Source organism: Leptonychotes weddellii, chromosome 4, assembly GCF_054177405.1.
Source record: "Leptonychotes weddellii isolate Sample4059 chromosome 4, ASM5417740v2, whole genome shotgun sequence".
NCBI classification, from domain to species: domain Eukaryota; kingdom Metazoa; phylum Chordata; class Mammalia; order Carnivora; family Phocidae; genus Leptonychotes; species Leptonychotes weddellii.
In genome coordinates this window covers 66405903-66432423 of record NC_138372.1, presented here as the reverse complement: position 1 = coordinate 66432423, position 26521 = coordinate 66405903, and the positions used below count along the sequence as shown (strand labels likewise).

Sequence of the window (26521 nt, the reverse complement as noted above, 5' to 3'; positions counted from 1 at the left end):
CGGATTGGTTAGCCCGGTGATGGGTATTAAGGAGGGCACGTACTGCATGGAGCACTGGGTGTTAATACGAAAACAATGGATCGTGGATCACTACATCAAAAACTAATGATGTATTGTATGGTGACTAACATAACATAATAAAAACTACAAAAAATAAAATAAATTTTTTTTTTATTATGTTGTTAGTCACCATACATTACATTATAGTTTCTGATGTAGCGTTCCATGATTCATTATTTGCGTATAACACCCAGTGCTCATTGCAACATGTGCCCTCCTTAATACCCATCACCGGGCTACCCCATCCCCCCACCCCCCTATTTTGAAAAGTTTTGGACTTTTCTTTTTGCGGGGCATATTTTACAGAGAAATAGTATTCACTATTTTTCTCTGGGATAGTTTATCACATAGGCAAAGAAATAGACATTTCAGTTTCCTTTACTGTTCCATCATTTTTATAGCAAACTTACCTACTCTTATCTTACAGCCTGAAGACTAATTACTGGCTCCTGAAAATCCTATTTTCTATACCAGCGACCTGTTTTCTCCTTGGGCCCCACTCTTACTATGTTTTCCCCCATGGTCCTGATTAAGCAGTTTGGACATTGACCATGGTAAGTCCTAGAGTGGTCCTGTGGTGGTATCAATACACTTTCTGGGCTTGTATAACAGTGACCTATGTCAACCAGTCAACAAGTGTGAGACTCTGGGTCCTCAGTCCTTGGGGCTGTGTCTAATGATGTAGAAGCTCCTTCTGGGAGGAATAAAAGGGAAGAATTCTTTTGTACATCAAGCTAATAACAGCTTGTTGAATTTACCAATATTCTAATGGTTCCAGATAAAGTCTAAAAAATGCTTTTTGAACAAAGAATTTGTTCTTTGGGTGGAACAAGAAACATTTCTAGGAATCAACCATTTTCTTTATCTTCTCTGCATGTCAGGACTTTTAAAAAAATCAGATTGTGTCTTGGATACTAGTCAAAATAAGCATCAATTACAAGTTCCCAAATACTTAAGGACAATTCCAGAGGAACACTGACTTTTTACGTAGAGTTATTTATGTCACTTATTATCAATGAATTTAATCAAAATATGATATATTTGTTTTTTCTATTAGACCTACTTTTTTAGTTGATGATTTAAATCATTTTAGATGGTGAATTTTTTGCTTTTCAAGCAGAGAACTCTTAAGAATGTAAAGTATCCAAAACCATTTTCAGGATTCTGATTCAGACTCATTAGGCTTTCCAACCAGCTAGCTCATGGTGGATAAGGAATTAGCAAGATGCTAGGTCTCCTGATTTAAGAATTATATCTATTTTTTTTGAGAGAGAGAGAGAGAAAGAGAGAGGGCACATGAGTTGGGGGGGAGGAGCAGAGGAAGAGAGAGAGAGAATGTTTTAATCAAGCCTCCATCCCTAGCATGGAGCCCCACGTGGGGCTTGATCTCACGACTGTGAGATCATAAGCTGGGCAGAAACCGAGAATCCAATGTTTAACTGACTAAGCCACCCAGGTGCCCCAAGAATCATATCTATTAAGATAACTTTATTTAATAACTGTTTATGGAGTGGCAGGGGGGGAATAGGTTAATTAGTTTTAAATGCAGACTTTTGAGGGGATTCATTTATATACAAAGATAAATGGGGAATTAAGAGTTTTTCTGGATAACAAAATAGGTTTATGCACTGTGGCAAATGAGCAATTTTGTATCTGCCTTCTCCAGTTTTCCTGCCCTGTACAATTGCCCATACAACAACCAAATGCTCTGTGCCACTTCAGGGAGACATCGTTCAAACCTGTGGAAGGCCATCCAATACTGTTGGATGTGTCCCAAATGATACTGTTTTTATTATTTGTGTGCCATTGAATCTATGATTTATAGGACACTTCATAGAGAGAAGAAGTGAAAGATAAAGGAACCATATTGCAATAGACAGACTGAAGAAATAGGTACCATTGAGCTTGATTGAATTATATATGTGACCTGAAGTCTCACTGACCTGGATTATTCCACTGGTACAGTAATTTTAAGTAATATGGTTTGTCCTATATTGAATCATTTCTCTTTCGTTTTCTGAACACATGGTTGTATGATTTCCAAAGCAGCAACTCTCTATTTGATTTATAATGAAACTAGAGTAGCCAAGAGCCCTCTGCATTTGATCCAAATATTTACTGAAAAGCAACTGAATCATTTCTTGCTCAGGAACTAAGTCCCTGAGAGAACTTGGAACCAGCCTGACTTCAGATTAAGGATAATGCAGGACTAATAACTTGTAAAGTGCAAAATGCAATACAGTTTAAGGAACCAATGTGTAATTAGTTTTGCTGGCAACTTTTTCAATCCAGATCAGATTCTGAAACTATCTGGGGGGTGATTTCCTAAAATCTGGAATGGAAAACACCCTGATTGGCAGATGCATTAGGCTGTGGTATAGGCAGTGTCAGCCAATCTGATATTCCTTGTTATTATTTGTAGGGTATATGATAGCCTTGATTGTCTATAATGGATCAGGAATAAAGTCATTGAAATTTCCAGATAACTGATGCCTACTTCATATAGTTTGAAAACTTAGTTTTAACTATTTTCATGCCTATCTTTCTAAAAGAGAATACATTGAGTAGGATGTATTAAAAATAACTTAGGTAATGTAATGAGACCTGAGTGAGTGCATGTAGCAACAGTCTTTATGAATGCCCTCCAGTAGGCACCAGGATAAGTCTTCATCCAAAGGAACAGATTTTATTGAGGCACACACATATTTTCACAGAGGGAAGTGACATATTTTCAGTTATTTTTAGTAAGCAATATTAAATAAATTCATATGGTAATCAGTGATGGGGCAAAGGAGTGGAGAAAGCTCATTTCCTTGGCATCTTCTCTGAGTGTTTCTTGGGATTGCCTCTCCGTGGCATCTTCTAATTAATGTTAGGATTTGTTCAGTGCAAACTTGGGATCATCATTCTCTAAATCAACCTTTGGAGTCTCCTCTGGAAACTAATACAATGTTCTTGGAAGTTTGCTAATCTCTGTAGAGGTGTGTGGTGTCCCATGTATCTTTAACATGGAACAGTGGCCCTGAAGGCACTGCTGAGATGTTGTCCTTATGCTGCAGAGCTGTAAATTCTCCATTTTCCTCATTTCTGGTTTTGTTCTGTCTTCCCAGTGCTCATTCTTTGTTGCCATTTTGAATTTCTGGGATCACTCAGAATTCTGTTTTTTGTTTCTCAACATGTTTTGGCTTTTGTACTATGTAGATTGTTTCTTTTTTATGTGTAAAATCTTTGTTCTGATTATAAATATTTATTATTAAAAAATTGGAAAAAATTACAAGGCTTAAAGAAGGAAATTTTAATTATCTACTATTTTATATATACCTATACACTTTTTTTGTTAAACTATTAAGACTATACTGTATATTCAATTTTGTAAACATTTAAAAACAACATACTATAAGCATTCTACCAAAAGATTATTTTGGGTTTTCTATTCTGTTCCATTGATCTATGTGTCTGTTTTTGTCAGTACCATACTGTCTTGATGCCTACAGCTCTGTAATACAGCTTAAAGTCTGGATCATGATGCTTCCAGCTTTGCTTTTCTTTTTCAGGATTGCTTTGTCTATTCAGGGTCTTTTGTGGTTCCATACAAATTTTAGAATTGTTTGTTCTAGCTCTATGAAAAATGCTGGTGGTATTTGGAATGAGGATGAAGATGATGACGGAGGTGATGAGGTAACTAATATTGACTTAGTGATTCCTCTGTGCCAGGCCCTGGTCTACCCACTCTACTTATATTTGTTCAATTAATCTTCACACCAATCCTGTGATAGGACTTATTATTCCCACATTACAGATAAAGAAGCTATAGTACAGAGAGATAAGTAACTTGCCCAATATTCCATAACTAGTGAGTGGTTATATACATATATTTAAATTGACATTCATTTTCTTATGTCAATAAAATATTTTGTAAATCTCACTTAAAATGATTGAGTAGAATTTCACCACATGAATACATCATACTTTATTATTATTGTTAGACATTGGAATTGTTTTCCCATTTGGGTATCATTCAGATAATGCTGCTATAAACATCTTTGTTGGCAATTTTAGTTATTTCCTCATGATAGATATCTGGACATAAACTGATGTGTCAAGGGGTGAAGATAATTATGGCCTTTGACATTGCTAATTGCTTTCTAGAAAGACAGTGCCCATTTATAACTTATAATTCACAGGATAGTATGTGAGAGTATACACCTCATCGCACTTTATAAATATTAACATTTAAAGATATCTTGTTAGTTTGAAAAGTAAAAATAGTGTTCCCTATATATTTTTAATTTAGTAGTATGGATTTTGTTGTTACCAATCAATGGGTTTGCTCATAGCACACAGAAAATTAGGGCTAGAACATACCCTTATTTCCAGTTGAGGAAATTGAATAAAACAATCAATCCTGGTGCTTAGGACCTTTGTTATTCTTGGTTACCTTTGTCACAGCTCATTATTCAGAACTGCCAGCTCAGTACCAGATATGCACATTTGATACATGAGTTCCCACACCCAGTCCTGTCCTGTAGTAAAACAGAGCAATAGTACAAACTACTGGACAGTAACTAGGTTGTGTTATATTAGAAAATTTGATCACATACTAACCAGTGTTAAAACAGAAAAACAAAACAAAGAAACAACTTAGGCAATGACCTCTGTACGTTAAGTTAGCAAATTTGATTGACACTCAATTCTAAAGTTAATAGCTATGTTGAGAACAGTTTCTTGTAATAGTTCTGTGAGTCTGCAGGGTTTTCCTCTTATTTTCTGGTTCCTGGATATAATGTAAGTGTAGATAAGGAAGGTACACAGGACATTGAATTAAAAATAAAATGTGTTTCCTTATGGAGCCTTGGCTACATGATTAAAAAATTAGGTCTATAAAGGAAACAGTTAAAAATTATTTTCCGAAAAACAAAATGCATGAAAAACTGCTTAACATGAGATTTTAGTTATGTCAGATAAAAGGCTGTTAAAGTTCATTGTACTATTATTCTAGAAATATTTACTGATCATCTTGTCTGGGTCAGTTGCTTTAGTTACACCTGTCTGCAAACTGACTTCACTAATATAGAGATGGATCTATGAAAAGAGAAAGATGATTCAAAGTAGCAGAACTGCCTGGGTTCAAAATGCCCACTTGTCACTAACTAGCTGTGTGACCATACTCAATTTGTTGGAGCCCTCTTTGCCTCTGCGTCCTCATTTGTAGAGTGTGGATAATAATATTACCAACCTCATGAAGTTTCTGCGAAGAACAATGAGATAACAGAGCAGAAGCTCTTAGAACGGTACCTGAGACATAGTAAGTGCTAAATAAATGTTTGCTATTCTCCTTATTACTAATAAATAATAATAAGTATTCTTGTTATTTTTATTATTCTATGTATTCTAATTATTACTACTAAGAAGTCACTTGCCTCCTCTCTCTTCATCAAGCTAATGTTTGATGCACAGCAGTAGTATCATGGCAACTATGTTGCTGGAGCCAGTCTGCCAATGAATCAGCCTGGAAGTTCTTGGCTATGGGGAAAAGAACATCTGAAAATATGAGGCTTGTACAGTGTTGATCCAGTTCACACAACTAAGCTTCTGTTTCATGAGGGACTAAGGTAAATTAATTAAAGAGGTTGGTGTCCAGATTTCAACTAACTGAGCTTAAGTACTACCGAAGTCACTTACCAATTGTTGCAGGCAACTTAACTCCAAGCCTTATTTGCCCATCCATATAGCTTTTCTTTATTCTTTCTTTCTTTTTTTTTAAGAGAGAGAGTGTGTGAGTGGGGTGGAGGGAAGAGGGGTAGAGGAAAAGGGAGAGAGAGAATCTTAAGCATCCCCAGCATGGAGCCCAACACAGAGCTCCGTATCACGACCCTGAGATCATGACCCGAGCTGGAATCAAGAATCGGATGCCCAACTGACTGAGCCACTCAGGCGCCCCTATATGCCTTTTGGCATAACATTTTTTTCCTTTAGAAGGCCCTGCTCTGGTTCTTTGATGTTTGTGTTTTCCCAGGTCTGGCTTCACAGATGTGATCTGTGTAGTCACATATGACCCTCTACTCAGAAATGTCCTGTGCTTGGTTTAATGTTTTGCTGTAGTTGTCTTGGAATTCTTATTAATTTTGTCTTTGAGCTTGTGTTTTGTAAATGAAGTCATGCATTTAAGTAGAGGAAATACATGCAGTATGTGCATCCGCCATTCCTTGCAACTTGGTTTGCATAAAGCATTCATGATGTCCCATAAGCACAGAATTTGGGTGGACCCACAATGCACTGGAGTTCAGTGAGACTCAAAGTGAGTACCAGGTGAACATGTTATGTCTACAATTGAGTAGGTGTCTCCCTGACAGCTCTGAGAGGCCGAGCTTTCAGTTCAACCCAGAACTTTCTTTGAACAAGAAAGAAGGCAATGATATTCTATGAAATACAAACAACCAAGAAATTTTATTGTATTTTTTCTTATTTTTGTTACTTCCCTTTGTTAGCCAACTACTTATGTTGAAAATGATGATATAGAAGGAAAGGGAAAAATAGGGCCACCCTTTTTCTTTCAGTCCTCCTTACTCACAGGGAAGCCAAATGTAGAAAACACATAACAAGATGTGAAATAAAAAAACTTGGTTGGTTTTGCGCACTGTGTTTCATGCTGGCAAGAATGAAATATACATGCATGTATAAGCTACAAAATACAGATCGTGTGTTCCACATACAAGCTAGGTGTTCTTACATTTGCATTTAGGACTCCCATTGTACATATAAAGATGAATAGTAAAGTCATATAAGCACTTTAAAATTGTAATTTATCTTTTTTTAGAACAACTTTAAATAACGAAAACACCAGGACAAGCTGAGAAAGACCACAGAAGAAAGGAAAGAGCTTTGTATTTTAGTAGCTTTAATAACATTATTTACTGCTGCTTGAACAAGGGGTCCTGCATTTTCATTTTGTGCTAGGTTCCCATAATTATGTAACTGGCCCTATCCTATTTCTATGGGGTAAGGAGTCCAGAGGGCTAAGGAATTATACCCTTGCAGTGAATGACTCTCCTCCCCACTTCTAGAACACACAACTCGTGCCTGAAACCTGAAATTCCCTGATTAGTTAATGACCCTCCTACCATGGTCTATATGGCCCAGAACTGATTTGGGTGCCAGGATCAGTTCTCCCTAGGGCAGAGATTGCATCAGAGGTGTGTGCATTTCCAGGCTGGAGAAATGGACAAAGGGCAGCTGTTGATTTGTATGTGGGCTTGAAGGGGCCACGCCCATGAATATGAGGTCCCTCAGAGTGAGGACTGGAGTTGGGAAGAGTAGGAAGAAAAGAGCGTGCTCCATGGCCCATCTGTTCCTGACCTGCTATATTCCAGCATGACATTGAGAGGGGTCCAAGGATTTTATTTTATTTTTATTTTTCAAACCCCAGCATGGGGCTTGAACTCATGATCCTGAGACCTGAGCTGAGATCAAGAGTTGAATGCTTAACTGACTGAGCCACCCAAGTGCCCCATAGAGGAGTCCAAGAATTTTAAATTTGAATCTGGCTTTCCAAGTCATAGTGAAGGTATATTTGTGAAGATAGGAGATAAACACATTTTTAACAGCTTGTTAGCCTGATTTATAATGTTTGCATATTTAGACATATTTTAGGTGGTTCCCCTTTTGTACTTTTGCCCCAGGCCCCTCAAATATTAGGGGAGGGCCTGGATGTGAGTATGAAAAGCACTTAGTGCCTAGCACTTAGTAAAATCCCAGTAAATGATGGCTGTTATCAATATCGGGTAACATAGCAAATGATGATGATAATGTAACACCTTTCTCTTCTTGTAGTTAAGGCCCTGAAACCCTGCTCACCTCTCCCTCCACCAACACCTCTTCCCCACCCCTAAGTAAGTGGGGTGATGGTGGTCATGGTAATATTGTGCTTTCCAACCCCCCAGATACTAAATAAGCCTTCCTCTAAGTAGACTGGTTGTCTGGTTCCTTAAAGCATTGCTCTGGGTCTCACAGCTATGCCCTGTGAGTAGGATTAGCTACAGTCCTTTTCCTGCTGGAATCATGCATGAGCTTGCTATGGCCTCTACAGCATGTATTGTGCTATCCATTCTGCAGCTCATCACCTATGTTTTGTTGTTGTTGTTGTTTTTTCTAATGGATTTGGGATTACTTTTGATATTTAGGAAAAGATTTATCTTTAGTAACAATTAAATAGGCTAAGAAGAACGATTTAACATGTTTGCGTTTTCACACTGGGTGCCCGGAACTGGGTTAAATAGATTTTTCTCAGTTACAATAACTATGCACTGCTTAGGCTTTCTAATTCAATGAATTTCCTGCCCTCATTATTTAGTTCTTACCTGGATTGTTATCTTTGGCTATTTTGGTGAAATTTTACTGTAAGCTTCCTTGAACACTGTTTCATTGATTTGTCTTCTCTTTGTTTTAATGAATCACTCTAACATAGTTAGACAGCATGTTCTTTGGAAAGATTTTGACATTTTTTTCAAAAGTCTGAAACCGTGTAGAATTATTTGGGAGCATGTAGAATTCATTGGGTTCACATGCAGGTAGTTTTTAAAAGTATAATTTTAAAAACATGGCTTATATTTTCTTTCTCATTCTTTTGCTGATGTTGCTCACCAGATAATCATTGACTGGATGAAAAGAACTTGATCTCAGAGTCACTCCAACTTGCATCTGGCAGTAGATTTTGCCCAACTGGAAAGATGTAGTAATATTTGGAGAAATAGAAGTTTGATTAGGATCATTTTGCTTCTTTTCCTTCTCTTAGTTTTTATACTTATAGCCAGACATTATGACATTAAGTATCACTTCCTTTGGCAGACACCACATGTGGACTGGCTACCAAATCATGGGTTCTTAAAATAGATGCTTCCCCCAAAATAGCACCTACATATGGTGCATTGTTACTTGCCTGCTTGCTTGTTTATTGCCAGCTGGCTATAAACTCCTTGAGAGCAGAAACCATACCTGACTTGTTCACTTATTGTATCCTCGGCATCTAACACAGTACTTGGGACACAATGTCGGTATTTAAAAAAAAAAAAAATGTTGAATGGATAAATGAATGCCTCTAGCACACAGACAATACCCTTAATGCAAAGCTAGGGACTTTCAGGGAAGGTGTGGTAACAAGTTAAGTAGAAGTAGATGAGGGAATTGAAGGGGTTGTCAAGGGAGGACTTGAAGTGATACAACATATCGGGCGTACAGCAGAAGAGAGAATGGGCTGGGTAATAGAGGCAATCAAGTGATGAGAGGTCATCATAAAATTGCAAAGTCAGTTTAGTGGGTTAGGAAGTGAACAACTCAGAGGTTAAGAGGTTGTGGCCAGAATAGGCTATTGGATTTTAAGGTTTCATAGGTGAGGTCATTCTATACCATTATTAGGTCCAGATTGAGCCTTAGAAGTATTAGGGGATCGAGTTCCTGCTCAGTGGAGATCCTGCTTCTCCCTCTCCCTCTGCTCCTCCCCCCACCCCACACTCATGTGTGCACGCTCTCTCAAATAAATAAATAAAATCTTTTTTAAAAAAAGAAGTATTAGGTCAAACCATGTGGAATTGCCAATATTCTCTCTTTTTTTTTTTTACTTATAAAAAGGCACTTTTGGGGCACTTGGGTGGCTCAGTCGTTAAACGTCTGCCTTCGGCTCAGGTCATGATCCTGGGGTCCTAGGATTGAGCCCCTCATTGGGCTCCTGCTCAGCGGGAAGCCTGCTTCTCCCTCTCATACACTCCCCTGCTTGTGTTCCCTCTCTTGCTGTCTCTCTCTCTGTTAAATAAATAAATAAAATCTTAATATATTATATATTTATATAATATTACATTACATATATATTATATGTATATGTATGTATATATATATATATATATATATATATATATAAAGGCACTTTCATGATTCAGTCCAATAGTTTGCTAAAGTTTAGTGGAGATGGGGTGAAGATTAAAGAATTTTGAGGCTAAGATATTGATGGACTCATTCATATAGATTCTGATACTAGGCAGAGTGATTTTAGGAGGCAAGGGGCAAACATTGTTACCCAGGTGCCCGTCTTAGGTGAGATTGGTAGATGACAGTGAAGAGAACAGATGGAGGATGACATAGATCAGTGATATAGGATAAAGGCTTTATAAAAAAAAAAACAACACATAGGACATAGGCCTTTATTTGAAAGTCTTGAGTTACTAATGTCTTAGATATATTCACAAGATTTACCCACTCACTTAAGTGGCTTAGGAGAAACTAAAAAAACTAAGGTTGTTGTGGGGTAGTAATGGCATAAGGCAAAAGTTGTTTTTTTTTTTTTTTTTTTTTTTTTTACCACGTATGACTCCAGATTCATTTTGCAACAAGCTTCTCTACATCCCAGAGTATATAAAAATGTTTTTCTTTGCCATTCTCTACTTTCTTATTTACATGCTGACATTTATCTTTTCTCTGAACTAACACTATACATCCCTATGCAGTTCCTGCCTTTATCCCATGGTACATTCCACTGAGTTTGCCCAAATGGGAAATTAAAATCTCAGTGAGTGATTTAGACATTTTCCAAGTGAAACCCATAGCAGACATGTTCTATGGGGCTGAATTGGAGACCTCAGGTCCATTTTTCCACATGGCTCCGTGAGTGGCCCTCTGGTCATGCATGTGCCTCATTTTGGTTTTGTAACTTTCAGAAGACTTCGATTTGACCTTCTGTCCATTTGGTTGGCAGAGTACCTGGATATGTCCTTCATAAGAAATACTGAATTTTAGAACATCAGTGTTTTCCTAGCCTCAGAACTCTCTGCCCGTTCAATTATTATAACAAACTTGCTATAATGGAAGTTTGGCATAGAAAATGTGCTGAAGGACAGGCAATCCATTACTCCAAAATTTATCTTTAGAGCAAACTCAAGAGCTTGACTTTCCCCTGTATAATTGTCTTTCCTAAACAATGCTGGGGTATCACTCCATGGTAACATCACAGTGAAGTGTGATTATAGTGAAGGATGTGGTGATCAGCACTATGTTAAACTTGCTGTTGTGATTATTATGTGGATGCCACTGAGGCTGCAGCCCTTAATATCACAGTACCCTAATTTATTAAGGATCCATGGATAAAACTTCACATGGCTCCTCCTGAGCCTCTGGTGTGTTATTCACTGTAGACTCTGTTAATTTTGTTACTCTGTATGTCTTTCTTCTGCCTGCTTGGAAGCTCAAAATGAGATGTGTGACTGGGCTGTAGCAACTGTACAGAACATTATATTATAAGGCATTGGATGTATTGAACCTTCCTTTTATTTTTAGTACATACTTATTTCACTTCATTTTTAAATTTTCTTAATTTTTTTTATTGTGTTTATTAAATGTATCTCTAAGGGACCTGAAATCCTGTTTTGAAATAAGGAAGATCTATGTAGAAATAAATTTGGGGCCTATGTAGAAAAATCTCTTATTGAAAATAGTTTATTTTCAGTCAGAGAGCCACTCACATCTTGAACTTATTATGCTAATGAACTGAGAACTTGAAACATCTTTTACAGGAATACTTCTCCTGGGAGGCCCTGCAATTTGTGATTAGTCCCTTTGGGGACTGCCATACTGCTAAGTTTATTTGGCTCCTTTTTTCCTTTTCTTCTCCTTCTCCTTTAATCTGTCACACCTCTCCCACCTTTATTCAGTTCTTCACGTGGTCCTCGAAGCATCTCTTCTGAAGCATAGCTCTGATAAGATCTATCTCTTGATTAAAAAAAAAAATCCTCAGATATTCTTTATTGCCTACAGGAGAAAGGCCAACTCTTACCTTTTCGTACTCAGGCCCTACCATGGGCCTGGAATATAATAGGCAGCTGATGAACATTTGTTGAATGAACTGAATTGTATTACATAAGATAATGCATATAAGGCATTAGTAGAGCATTTAGCACAAAGTACACAAAAAACGTTTATTTCTCAATCACTTCCCCTTCACATCTGGCTTGAACCTACCTTTCCCACCTCATCTCCCACCACTGTGGCTTTAAGCATCACTGACTTGTAATTTTATGCACATAACATACATTTCTATGCCTAAGGAGACTTCATGCTACTGTTTCTTTCTGCAATGCAATCTCTTCCTGAAATGCATAATCCTTGCAAATTTAGAGAAGAGAATCCATACTCCTGGTAACGTTGATACAAATAACAAGCCATGCCTTTTATATTTAAATAGTTTGACCTAGTTGGGCATCTGGCACCTTTCACATGCAATTACATGTTCTTTTTAATTGGCAAAGCTCCTTAAAAGGAATTAAAACATACTTTCATTTATCAATGCAAGCACCTCTTCTTTAAAAATCATTAATAAATGCCTGTGCGATGATTAAACTCTTGTATTTCAATGATAGTCTTTATACATATGTAGCCAGTTGTTTAGCATTTTATTTCATTATATCGCCCTCTACAGGAAAGTTTAAAATATATTTTGGAGAATTTTATAATCAAAAGAAGGATAGATGATTTATTCATCTCATGAAAACTCAGCCCAAGGCTACTGACAGCTGCAATTCCCCTAGCCACTTCCACATAATTTTTAAAATGTGAAGGCCAGGAATGGTGCTGTTGACATTAATATCAGGACAAGGAGGAGAAGGAGTAGGTATCTCTGGAGGAGCCTCTGGGGGAATAAATAGAGACACTCCTACAATATTAGAGATTTCTGACTTTAGGTTGGACTTATCAACAGCCTGAACTGCAATGAAGAGATCCGTGCCATTTTCAAAAGGGATGTTTTCTGGTGTAAACACAAAGACTTCCTTAGAGTTGGCCTCCTTCGGGAAGAGATCAGATGTGTTCACTTGAAGTGATTCATTGAACTTGTCTCTGAGATCAAGAATACTTGTACTTATTCTAATGATATACTTGTGAGCTAAAAAGGAAAAAAAAAAGTTGTGATTGTAATTCTCAAGTGTTAAAGAAGTTTTAAAGTCTGTTAGAAACTATATCACCATTCCATAAATTTCCAGTGAATAAATGTAATTGATGGTCCATATTTATTAGTATTCTTTTTACATTCTTATTTGTGTATCTAAACAGAGTGATGAATATAAAACTGGATCAGGGGGTGCCTGGGTGGCTCAGTTGGTTAAGCATCCGACTCGATTTCAGCTCAGGTCATGATCTCAGGGTGGTGAGATTGAGCCCTGTGTCGGGCTCCACTCTGGGCATAGAGCCGGCTTAAGATTCTCTCTCCCTCTCCCTCTCTCCCCACCCCTTAACCCGCCCCCACCCTTCCCCTTCATGTGCATGCATATGCTCTCTCTCTCTCAAAAAAATAAAATAAATAAATAAATAAAAAACTGTGCAGGCATGACCTAAAGCCTTGGTCAGTATTTCTGTGCATGCATCTGGCTGAGAGAGGAAGCCTTTAAATTACTGCTTATTGCTTTATTATTTATAGAGGAGTTTTGGGTACCAGTGCTTCTCAAACTTTCATGTGCATACAGAATACCCAGGGATCTTAAAATACAGATTCTTGGTTTGGTAGATCTGGTTGGGGACTGGGGTTCTACATTTCTAACAAGCATTCATGTGATGCCCATGCTGCAATCTGAAGACTATACTTTGAGACAAAAATCTAGTAGGACCTGAGGTTTCTTCCAAAAGTCAGCTCTGCTCCATAGATATCTATGCTGTATTCCCAATCCTTTTCAGGAGTCATTGCTAAAAATGGGGTTTATTAAAGGACAGCTTGGCAAGATTTCAAAAAAACCTAGATTGCCTGTTACTGGTTGAAACCCCTTAAAACTTAAAGTGGGCCAGTTTTTCAGGTTCTAAACCTCTCCTATTTAAAAATCCTAACCTTTTATTTCAGAGGACATTCAAGATCCCTCTTGCCTTCTGCCTTCCCCATGCATCACAACATGCCTGCCTGCCGCACCTCCTTCTGCACCTCTTTTGGCTGGTAAACTCCTTTACAGGGTCCACACCACATTCAGCTTACCTCTTCCGTGATCATAATCATCCCCAGGAGCTGTCCAAGTCAGATTAATAAATTTGTCCCCATGGATTTTTGCCTTAAGGTCAGTGATTTGACAAGGTGGGAAGAGATCAGGTATGGGAGCCTGTGGGACACCAGAGGCCACAAATGAACCTCCCGAGGATGTTCTGCTGAAACACACTTGGTTGCCTTGAAGATCATTCTTACTAATTTCAGGTCTTGGTGGATTCCATTTTATTTCACCTGCATCACATCACATCACATCACATCACATCACATCACATCATCACATCACATTATATTACATTACATTACATTATATTACCTTGCATTGCATTACATTACATTACATTACATTTCATTACATTGTAAGCAACTATATGAGTATACTTCCTTCTGTTTTGTTATCAGATTGCCCTCTTCCTGCTCTCGCCTTTGCCTTCTTTCCTCCCACACAAAAAATTAATTTTAACTATTTGGTGTAAAGATCCCAAATCAGGTTGCATCAGAGGAAAAAAAAAACAAAGAGAGAATCACAGTTTTTTATCTTACAGATATTTTCTGGATGTTTTCTGGAATAACAATTCTCATAATTTATTTTCGTGACATTTGTCCTAGAATTGTTTCTCTTCCCATCTTTTTGCCTATCCTGATTTTTCAGCTTAAATCCTGCCTCTGTTTTAAGCCTTCTTAGACTGCCTCAAGAAATCTCTTTCACCTAGATAATACTGTTGGTTTTATTATTTTTCCTATTTATTTGGTAATTAATCATCTGGACCATCAAGAATTACCTTAATTATTCCTTCCATGCATTTTTTCCCCCTCTTTCTCTATGTTTGTGTTTTATCTTTATTAGATTGCAGCTTCTCATAAACTGTTTTGTGTTAGGGGTTCTAAAATTTTATGCTTTTGGAAGACTTCTGATTTTCTCATTGAATGCATAGGAACTTAGTGCTTGTAGCAATCTCAATTTTCTTCACATTCTTGCTGAAAGGTTGTATAAAAGTAATCCTGGAATTCAAAAAATACCTTGGCCTGCTCAATCAGTAGGGTTCTCAGACTCTCATTTCAATAAAAATATTCCATAATACCCTAATATGGCATTACACATAATTTACTCTCTCATAAACTCTACTTCTTTAGCCTTTAAAATTTTTGTCTGTAAAGACAGATTGATCTTCATACCCATCAATCTGGTCTTGGGCAAAGATAAAGTGGATACTGTAGCAGGTTCAGAGTTAGTATTCAATTCAGCAATAGAGACCATCTCTCTTGGTATTCAGGCTCATCAAGGGATAGAGGGGGAAAAACATGGTTCTCTAATGCCAAGCCAGGTCCTATCATGGTTAGTCCTATCACAGTTAGACCAAAAACCTCTCTAGCCTCTGTTTCTCTGTCTGTAAAATGGGATAATTAGAAGAATGTAATGTCCTAATGTGAGTAAAACACTGTGCATGAGGCTAGATATGGCCGCTAAACCAAGAAGGCTAAACTCCTGCCTTTTCCCCTAACTCAGAAAGAACAAATGAAAATAAACTAAGCTGAAATACGTGAAAGAGCTTTGGAAGCAATGTCTTTAAAGCATTTTTTTCCTGTGATCACCTTTGCATGAAAACACCACATGTCCTAGAATCCTCCTTTTACTGGGCACACACCCAAGTAAATAGGACAGTGGGAAGCTTCTTGGAGGAGCTGTTCTTACAATACACCAGGTGCTAGGAAAAGACCTACCCAAGACAGTAGAGATTGATGGAAAACAAGTCCTGGAACCCATCAGGACTAGTCCTGGTCCCAATTCCAACTCTAATCCAGGGCGAGTGTTTATGACCAAGAGTGGTATAGGACTGCCTATTTCTTGGAGCACAATTTTCCCACATGCTTACATGTGGGCTCAGTGTACTGGCTGGTATTAGGTTCATCTACTATTCTCCCTGGTCTGAGCAAGAGAAAGGAGACAGTGGGGCTTGTGATACTGATGTATATAATAAGCCCTGAATTCCCTTATTCTATGGAAATGCCACTATCAGTGGAAAGAGCTTTATTACAAAATATTTTAAAATTTATTAAAAATAATAGCAAACATTTATTGAACATTACTATTTACCAGCAACAGCTTATTAGATGTATTTCCTTGTTCATTCCTCATAACTATCTTATTAGGTAGTTACCATTATTATTCCTATTTTACAACTGAGGAAAGTGAAGCACAAAGAGATTACCTAAAATACTTTGGTAGAGGGCTGGAATGTGAACCCAGGCAGTAGAAAGCTACTTTCAATCTACTGGTTTTCAACTGAGGGTTATTTTGCCTCCTAGAGGACAGTGGATGATGTCGGGAGACATTTTTCATTGTCATGACTGTGGGGGATGCTTCTGATAACTAGTGAGTAGAGGCCAGGAATGCTAGTAAACATCCTACAATGCACAGGACAGCCCCCACAACAAAGAATTATGTGGCCCACAATGTCAGTAGTGTTCAGGCAGAGAAACCCTGATATTAAATCACACCATTCTCCCCACAGGCTTATTAGTTTTCTCTTGATCCCAAACCTTTTACTCAAGCCAGGTGTGTTATTACAGATTACTTACCATTCTCAATCCAGCCAGGCATGTACATGGCTCCATTCTGCTGGGGTGTCACCCTCTGTCCGGCTGCATTTATTCCTCCCAGAGCCCACACTTTCACACTGTATCTACCATTTGTATCATAAGCCGTAAAATACCTTGAATAGATACCATCGTCCTTAGTAGCATCAGCACCTTGACAGGAAAATGAAGGAATTAATGAATATCTGAAAGGCAGATGGGCGTTTGTATATTTCTAACTCATATTTGGGTTAAAAATTTTCGAAGCAAAGATAATCTTGCGCTATCTCTAAGATAGTTTAGGATTTGTGTTAAAGATGAAATCTACTTTTTCTCTTATGTGCACACGCACACATGTGTATATGTCTCTGTGTGTGTTTAGCTTCATATGTGTATATTTTATCTTCCTGAATTGTTGTCTTTCTTTTTGAAATCAGAGGTCATGCCACATGTCTGCTACATCCAACATAGCGCAAGGTAACTATTCATTAAGTATCTGTTTAACTGAGTTGAATTGTTGTACATTACTATGGAGAAAAAATGTTATATGATTATTTTTTTTAAACTTATGACTTCTCACCAGGGTAGATTTGGGTAGGAAATTCATTTACAGAATTCGTTCTAATAAAGTTACTTGCATCAGAGTAAACAGTCATGTTCCTTCTAAAAAGAAATGTAGAATTCTCTTTCTCTCGCTCCCTGTTAGATTTATTTAAAAAATAATGGGCAGGATTTTCATTTTGGGGGCAAGATAATACAGAGTCTACATACATATAGCAGGCATATATAACTGCATTTGAATTTATCTCTGCTGCTTTCTAAATGTGAAAGCCTCAGTTTCTTCATCTGTAATGTGGGGATAATAATATCTCAAAAGTGTGTGGTAAAGATAAAAATAAAGATAACATAAGATCGTTATTAATTTTCCTCCTTCCCTTTTTGGGGAGAGTGGAATACCCTCTGACAACTCCCTGGAGTATCTGAGTGTACTGAACTTGAGCCACTAATGTGTTTGGTCTTTGCAGAAGCTAAAGGTAGGCCCTTATTCATGTTTTCCAACATTTTTAAAATATAGGAATTGTGGGGAAGCAGGGAGCTCTCCCAACCAGACCCCCAGTAGTGGACTCCCTGCTTCTAACGTCCTCACCAGATCATGCCCTCCTTCTGTTCCTTGGTTGCTTTTTGGAAAAGAAAGATGTGTTTTCCAATTTTTTGAATGGTTACCTGCTCCATTGTCCAATAATTCCAGGGTAACTGTTTTACCATTCACTGATTCTATTACAGCTGTGACAGTGGCCCTGAGGATTGGTGAGGATCCTTGATGAATCTTTGCATAAACTGCCATAGGGCTAGGGAATTTGCCTGTGTCTTTGTTCATTTTAGAGGTCACTGTAATTGGAGGCAAAGTAGCACTTGAAGCACGGGAGGTGACAGTCAGAGTCAGGGTTTGTGAGCTTGCTTGCAGACTGTAACTCCAAGTGCCAACCTGACCAAAACAAATGGAGTCATTTCCAATTAATAACTGTAGGTGAGACAGACCTGACTTTAATACCATCTATAGGAAGGGCTTATCTGATACAAGTATGTTACAAGCATATCTAAGAAGATCTCTTATATTCTGTCAGCCAAGGGAAATTTTGGTACATTTGGATTAACTACATGGTTCTTACTGTCAAGAAAATCCTAACTGGGGGGACGCCTGGGTGGCTCAGTCGGTTAAGCGGCTGCCTTCGGCCCGGGTCATGATCCCAGGGTCCTAGGATCAAGTCCCACATCGGGCTCCTTGCTCAGCAGGGAGCCTGCTTCTCCCTCTCTCTCCCTCTGCTTGTGCTCTCTGTCAAATAAATAAAATCTTTAAAAAAAAAAAAAGAAAATCCTAATTGGGGAAAATGAGGTCAGGAAGCTGTGTCCTTATTATTTCCTTGGTTTCTAAAAAGCAGTATCAAATCAATGGGTTCCTGAGGTAGAGGAAATACTTTTCATGATCCCGAAGTTTCAAGGACCATTTTGCATCTTGACTTCTATGTAATTTGAAAGTTCTCCCTTTAGTACCTGGAGAAAATATCACCAATTTCCTTTCCCTTGATTTGCTGTCATACTAATGAGATAGAGAATTGGATGGAGAATTTTCCTTGTTCTTTCTTTCATTCAATACTAACTCTCCTTTTAGCAACCACCCACATTTAAAAAGCTATGATTATTTTGTAAAAACTTTAATTTATCTTGTCAAATTGTGGGAAAGATAAAATCTGAGCCCATACCTTTGCAGTGCCTGGGATTTGGAGGTAGGCCATTTTGGTGTTTGTGTCCACTACAAAGCCATCTTGTTTCTTTCCACTAGGATCGTGGAGAAGGATTTGGGGATGCTGTGTTGTCCAAGTGATGAGAAATAAAGTGTCATTTCCCACAGTGCTGTCCACAAGCACTGTGCCATTCATCCACTGATTGTTCTGGAGGGTTAAGCCTCTACTCTCAAGCTGTGAAGAAAAACAACTCTTTACATTCTGGAGAATACAGCCCCCATCACACAGTCTCTTCCATTCTGCCTCCAATTCTTAGTTGCCCCGTTAAAAGCCTTCAGTGATGCCTGAGTCCTTGGTTTGGTATTTAGGTCTTATCATTATCCAGTTCTAAATTACCTTTCTTCCAGCCTTAGCTTCCACAATGTTTATTCCGACACCCAAACCAGACCACTTCCCCAAATGACAGTCATGAATCCCTGGCTCTATCATACTCTCTGCTTTTCCTGAAAGTCTATACAGTCATCTCCATTTGTCTAAGCCTTACCAGTCCTTCAATATTCAGTTCAAATGGCACTTGCTCTAATGTCCATCTCACTTACTGACTGAGAATAATCTCTCCCTCCTGTGAGTTCCCACAGAATCGTGATTCTGTCACTCCTTTGATATTCTCACAGTGTGTTTTGCTTTATACCTAGTAGTGTTTATACCTCATCCTGTTTACTAGACTATAAACTCTTAAGGGGTCTGACTGGGACTTTTTGCAAATAACCAATGCTAGGTCAAGTGTTATTGTAGTCCCCGTGAAAATAAATGAAGTAAGTCAAGGACTAAGGCTGATTTGTTGTTTGGAGCAGAATGAAGGAGTGGTTAGAGCAGCGACTGAGGTGGGGAAGGGTTAACAGGAATTTTACAGAGAATGTGACCGTGGGGATTGTCTCCTAGGTAATTATTTCTTGTCCTTAAACTGATATCTAAGAGAAGATAGGGTGGCTGGGTCATAGAATCAAATTTTCTAATTTCATAGGTAGATTTGATCTTGGATGTGGAACAAGTGAAGGGCTCTTATATCTGATTCCTAAGGTGGGTGGGTCAATGAGTTCTGCTCATTTCTGTCTCTCACTGTTAGGCTTCTTAAATACAAAAGTAATGGGCAGAAACTGCCTGACTGTGAACTTATCCTTTCATCAGTTTAATCACTTTTTTTCAGACACATTCCTCCAATTTCCAGACTGGACTCTTGAGTTTAATTTTCTAAATCTGAGCTAGGGTAACCCAAATGAGTAAAACTGCTGTCTTCTTTGATTGAATAAATGCTAAACAGGTAGATCAGAAAACTATTGTTTCCAAATCTGTCATTATTTTCTTTGACATGACATTGTTCTTTTATTTTCAGCCAAACTTTCACAATAAAGTTATCACAATAAAAATCAAAATTCACACAGATGTGAGTTCTGATTGTTTACTCTCTAGCTTAAAAATTCATATGAGTAGCTTTTGAAGCTTCAAGAAGAACATTTAAAATACATTTGTCCTTTTCTTAATGAATAGTCCCAAGATTTTTGAAAAAAAATTTGGTTTTCTTGAAATTTTAGAACCAGAAGAATCCATGGATGTTTTCTGGTTCATATCTGGCTGAGAAACCAAGGCCCAGAAAGGTGAAGTTCTTAACCCACAGTTAGAGTTAATGGCAGGCCCAGGTGTCTTTTTTTTTTAGGCCTAGGTGTCTTGACTGACATCATGGGCTTTTCACAGAGCAAAACACTTTTCATCCATTATAAGGAAATCTTGACAAATATCAGACATTTGAGGTAATAGAAAAATAGAGCAAGTAATCCCTGAACGCTTACTTGTCCCAGAAAATTTGTGTTAAGATGATCTACTGTGAAGAAAATTTTGAGCCAATTATATTGCTATGGGTGCTTGTTAACAGATGTTAAAAAAGAATTTTGGGACCCAATATTGTATATTGCTGGTTTCTGTGGAGAAGACAGTATTGTTTCCAAACAAGTAAACACTAATTGCTTTGCTTAAAACAGTAGTGTTGCATTTTAGGAATACTGTCCAATATCAGACTGAAACTTCTATTTTTAGTTTTAACTTACTACTGGAAGAATGTAGTACTTAAAAATTTTAACCATTAAACTCTCCCTCTTGGTTATGATTATTTATAAACATGAAAAACCAAAGAGTAAAAATTCTGACCTGGATAGCACGCTGGGAGACAGCTCCATTCCCAGATGAAAGGGCCCCAAAAGCGTCAATGAGGCCATTGTTCTGAGCCTGATCTGAAGCATATGTCTGTAAACCTCCTGAAATGCAATTATATTATCAGAAGTTATTTTCTAGAAATCAAGTATTTGCACCATTTTAGCTATTGTTAAGATAGCCGAATATGTGACATAAATATTCTATTGCATTTTTAAAGTATCAATCAACATCAAATAGGCATCCAGATTAATTCAGAAGTTGATACTAAGTTTTTAATCCTACTAAATAATAGCTTCAACAACATCTCAGTTGCCCAGCTATGTCAATTATCTGCAAAGCAGCCATGAATCTCTGATTAGTCAAAACTAATAGCATAAAATTTCATGTTTTAAAGGTCAAACACTTCAAAAAGAGAATTCATTAAGCCTTATTCCAAGCCTATTGATTTATTCTTATTTTAGACATAATCTTAACAAGCTTGACTTTTGGGTTTTCTCCTAAATCATAAAACATGTGTATGTAACAACAGCAAGAAATAACAGCTGACAAGGGCCAGTTATAGAAAAGATAATATGTAGTAAAAAATAGATTATACACCAGGTCTCTCAGTCTCGGGCTATTTAGAACATGTGTAACTAAGATAGGTGATGTGAAAACACTTTTAAACTATTAATGCCATCCAAAGTTTAAGGTAAGTACTTTGGTAATTCTCTTGGGGCCCCACCCAGATACCCTTACCTAAGCAAGAGAATCTCTCCCCAGCTGCTCTAAGTGTTAGCTGCTAATGGCATATAACTGCCCCTTTTCCTGGAGAATTGCCTTACCAAAAGAGGCTATGCTTGCTGGAGAAATAACATGCTCCCTCACCTCCACCTTGCCTTGACTGTCCACAGCCACTGACTGAAGGACACAGTGGTACAAAAGGTCAGCCCTTTTGCCTCAAGATTGTACCAGGTGTGTAATGCAATTCCAGATTGAGAGGCCCCTGTAGGGGTAGGCTTCAGCTAGACTCTAAGTCCTCTTCTGTGCTTGGGTCCTTCCCCTGTCTCGTCCTACTTCCCTTTCTCCTGTTCTCCTGAGAGCTCTCCCTCTATAAATCACATGCGCCCAAATCCCTGTCTCAGGCTCTACTTCTAGGAAACCCAGCCTAAAGCAGGTAGTATTAGAAACAAGCAGTCCTGTCATTTTAGCTGCCTCAGGAGGCAACTCAGCATAATAATTTATATCCATAATACTGGCCCTAAGTTAAAAAAAAATTGTGCCCACCTACTCTGCTAAAGAAGCCAGGCACATATGGAATCTATTTTAACGATTTGTGTATGATAGTTAGAAGCTTAATATATTGTTTTATGGAGAAACTGCATTGTTTTCTACATTTTCAGAGTGACCTTGCGTGTGGTTCAGCAGGCCCTTTGCTCTTCCCCTGCTACTCCTTATTAAAGTGTCGACTTAGATGTCACCTTTCTGGACCTTCTCCCCCCCTTAATAAAGTCAAAGACTTTCTATTCTGCTGTGCTTTCTACTGTTAATAGAGCACTTGTATCGTGGTGTTATATAGTTAGTGGCTTGTCACCTGTCTCCCTGGGTCTCTAAGCCAGCTGCCAACTGGAAGAGAGCGGTTCCTGGCTAACCTGTTAGATTCTTTGCAGTCCTTACAAAGTGTCTGGGAAGAGAGACCTGAGTCCTAACTAGAGTGCTGTGCTGATCCCATCTTCCTTCAGACTGCCATAATCCTAGAATGGAGGCCTTAAAAGAAATGGGTAGAGTCAATTCTAATGGTCATTTAGAGGTAAAGGCAGGTAGTTGGTTAATAAGATTACCCCTCTCTCTATATGTCCCACCCTTCCCCTTCTCCCCAGTTCACTGGAGCTCACAGTCCAGTGGAAGAGATAATTCAGTGGGACACAACAGCAGCAGACCACCTTTCACCTGTCATTTTAGACAGCTCCTCTAGTTCTTTTGCTGCAGAGGGTCCCAGGGCAACCGTGTGGATGACAGCTCCACTTTGTTTCACCTCGTTGAAGCACGAGCTTATAGTGTTGTCCTCCCCATCGGTCAGCAGCACGATTTCAGATCCATCTGTTGAGAATTTCTTCCTAATAACCTAAGAACATAATGCAGGGCATGAGTTATCAGGGTGGCCAAGGGGTTTGGGAGAACTGCATTTAAAGGGAATGAGAAGAGAAATCCCAGAGGGAATGAACAAAAGTGCCTGAGAATGGTCAAATATCTCTCTGTCTTGAAATGATAAAATTTTATTTATTTATTTATTTATTTTTATTTTTTTAAAGATTTTATTTATTTATTTAAGAGAGAGAGAGAATGAGAGACAGAGAGCATGAGAGGGAGGAGGGTCAGAGGGAGAAGCAGACTCCCCGCCAAGCAGGGAGCCCGATGCGGGACTCAATCCTGGGACTTCAGGATCATGATCTGAGCCGAAGGCAGTCGCTTAACCAACTGAGCCACCCAGGCGCCCGAAATGATAAAATTTTAAATCAGCAACATTCATGGAACTTGACAGTAGTCTTTTCTCTTGGTTACCCTACTGCAGAGCGGGCTCTGTAAAGAAGGATACAGGGTAGTTCCAGGGATAGACAGCACTGGGGAAGCAGCAAAGGAGGTTTTTCTAGTTTTCTTCATATGTTCTCTCCTTGACAGGATTTTGGAGGTTCCCAGATGCCTTCAGAAACCACCCTCATTGAATAGGTATAATATTTGGGAGATATTAGACGCAGGGTAGATTTAGCTTATATGATATTCACCATTTGATATTCACCATCTGACCATACCAGTTGTTTATGGTTGGCATTGGTTCTGACCGGTAAGTACCTAGGTCACATGAGATATTAAAATTTTTAATATTCCCTCTGAATAACAAATAATTTTGTTCCTATTAACCCCAGCTCCTATTGTCCTATGACATCTATGTTTCAACTATTCCTGATTAACACAGATTATAGTTTTTTACATTGTGTAGAAAGCACACACCTTTTACCAATGTTGGATAAGATTATGATAGAAGGAAAATTAGATTCAAAAAATAGTGTTACTTGTTTCAGAAGTGGAAGGCAAGAGTCCACTCTTCCCCTAAAAAGAGTAGAAGGAGAGACCCAGAAGAAGGGAAAACTAGCAATCAAGCCTAAGTAACCTCTCTTCTCTGGACCAGACTGTCAGAAAAGGAAAGCATCTTAAGTAGGTTGAAAGGAAAGCTAAGAGCATGGGGGACTTGTGCTGCACTCTATTTGAACTCTGAGAGGGGCTGCCACATAAGGGAAGAGACTGAAGAGCCCAGAGCCCAGGATCCTCTCAACCATGGCCATGGCCTTGATCTGAACAAGCTGAGAGGCCAGGGAAAGGGCTTAATTTGGATTCCATTGTCCTACTCCCGATCACTGCTATGTGTTGTAGAAAATGTGTAGAAATTCCCACATATCCCACAGGAAAGACAGAAGTCCGCAGACAAGAGAACAGGTCATCTCACTATACAGGCTAAGGGGTGTTCAGTCTGCTCAGGGGCTGGATGGAGGACAAGGGAGTGTTTGGGCTCTGCTCCAATAGTGAGAGCCAGGGTGGGGCTGAGTCAGCCAGGAAAGAGGACTGGGCCCTGATCAAGCCCAGAGAACAAAGTCCAGTGGGCCCCTCAGCAGACACAGGAGCCCAGAACAGACCTGACAGGGGCTCTGCAGCAGGAACCAGCGGAGAACTTGAGACAGTTTAGTACGCAAGGCTCTTTCCCTCATCACACACAAGCTCCTCCCATCCCACATCTGGACTCCATTGGGCAGGAGGAGCATCTAAATTCCAGTTGTATCTCTCACACTCTCTCTCACCCATCTAAGTGGAAAATGCAGAACCAGAAGTTCTCTCTTCACCACCAGGCCATCTGGCATTACTCATCTCCCCTAAGGTTTCGCTTAGCAGGAATTTAGTATAACATGTCAGCGATTTCACTGTCCGTTCCCCTCCCTCATTTGCTTCTTTAATCAAAGCTTGGGCAAGTGGTAGAGGCAAGAGAATCCAGATGCACACAGGCATCTGGACAAGGGTTCTGCAGCCGACTGTGCATACAGTGGAAATCAATTTTAGGGAACTGAATTTCAAGGTGGAATAAAAGGTCTCAGGAGACAAACTGAATTTGAGGAAATGGTTGTCTGTTGTCCACATGCAATAGTGTGAGCTGGAAACTAAATGTTCCTGCTGCTGCTTGGGAATCTGGAACAGCCGCATGGACGTGTTGTGCCCCCTATCAGGCAGAAGGCTGACCTGCCCAAGATGCCACAGAGATTCTGAGACCTTAATCAGCCAGTTTTTTTCAGTCTCTTATTCTTTTTTCATGGGGTAAATATCTTCTAAATAACTATGGAATATTGGATTATGTATTTGGAGCAAATAAGCATCAGGTGCTTTCAAATAATTCAATTTTATTGAGAACCTTCCGTATAAAAGATACTGTGCAGCAGCCTGGGAGGTAAAGAGATAAATCCTATCCCTAATGAAATTTTGCTTGAGTGAAGCATGTGATTAGAAAATCATACATAAGAGCCTAGAAGTCATAAGAAATTTTTTGTTAAAGTTCACAGGATGTAGAAAGAGTGATCCTGTACAGTTGAAAGAATCAGGAAAGATGTCCAGAAGTAGGTGATGTCTGAGATGAATCTTTGAAGAATGAATGTGATTTGAAGGACAGAAGAGGCAGGAGAAAGTATTCTAAGTGGGGAGCCTGGCAAAGGTGTGGAAGTGCCGAAGGACAAGCGATCCAAGTTGCTGAGACATAGGACACCTGGAAGAGAGTCCCTGGTACGGGAACCTAGAAAGGTAGGTAGGCGCTCTATTATGAAAGAACTTAAATATTAGAGAAAACTTGACTTAATTTTGTTGAAAACGGAGATGAGTTTAGGGAAACAGAAATTGTAAACATTGACAAATGACGGGGGAACTTGTCTTACAGCAAATGCTGATCGAAGCCCGGAGCAGATGGACGTTCCTCCTGTGGCCACTGTCGGTAAGCTTTTGGTGAGCGCATCCCTTTCTGCGGCACTGTTTATCTGTACGAGTTCACTTTGTACATAGGCAGCACTGTCAAATGTCACCATCCCAACCCAGGACCCTTGCTCAACTATCTGCAGAAGGAAAAGTTTGCCAGCTTGATTCAGTCGTTTAAGGCGGTCATCATTCTGAATGGAGAAGTAGAAGAAAAGCAGTCAGGTTGAGTTTAGATGAGCAGACTAATAACAAAACAGGGTAGAGGAAATTTGGAAGTGGCTGCCTTAACATCGAGTAAATGACTACAAGCTTATTCAAGGGCCTTTATATTAAATTAAATTTCCATATTAAATTTGTCCTTTATGATTAGTAGCATCTTTGGGTAGAATTTTAGGGCCTTTGTTTGAATAGCCCTAAAAGATCAAGCCAGATTAGGCTTTAGTTAGATTAT

The 26521-nt window shown here is 38.8% G+C and overlaps 1 protein-coding gene across 1 annotated transcript in view; it reads right to left on the bottom strand.

Annotated features, from left to right (window-relative positions):
- Positions 1-12472: 12472 nt before the first annotated feature.
- Positions 12473-26521, bottom strand: part of CLCA1 (chloride channel accessory 1) — a 30058-nt gene continuing 16009 nt past the window's right edge. Inside the window, exons 7-14 of the mRNA XM_081818719.1 lie at positions 26034-26261; positions 23017-23191; positions 21082-21188; positions 18898-19113; positions 17861-18122; positions 16640-16810; positions 14054-14293; positions 12473-12979 (exon numbers count right to left, since the gene is read on the bottom strand). Coding sequence (XP_081674845.1) covers positions 12591-12979; positions 14054-14293; positions 16640-16810; positions 17861-18122; positions 18898-19113; positions 21082-21188; positions 23017-23191; positions 26034-26261 — 1788 coding nt within the window. The 3' untranslated portion in view covers positions 12473-12590. The remainder of the gene's footprint in view (positions 12980-14053; positions 14294-16639; positions 16811-17860; positions 18123-18897; positions 19114-21081; positions 21189-23016; positions 23192-26033; positions 26262-26521) is intronic.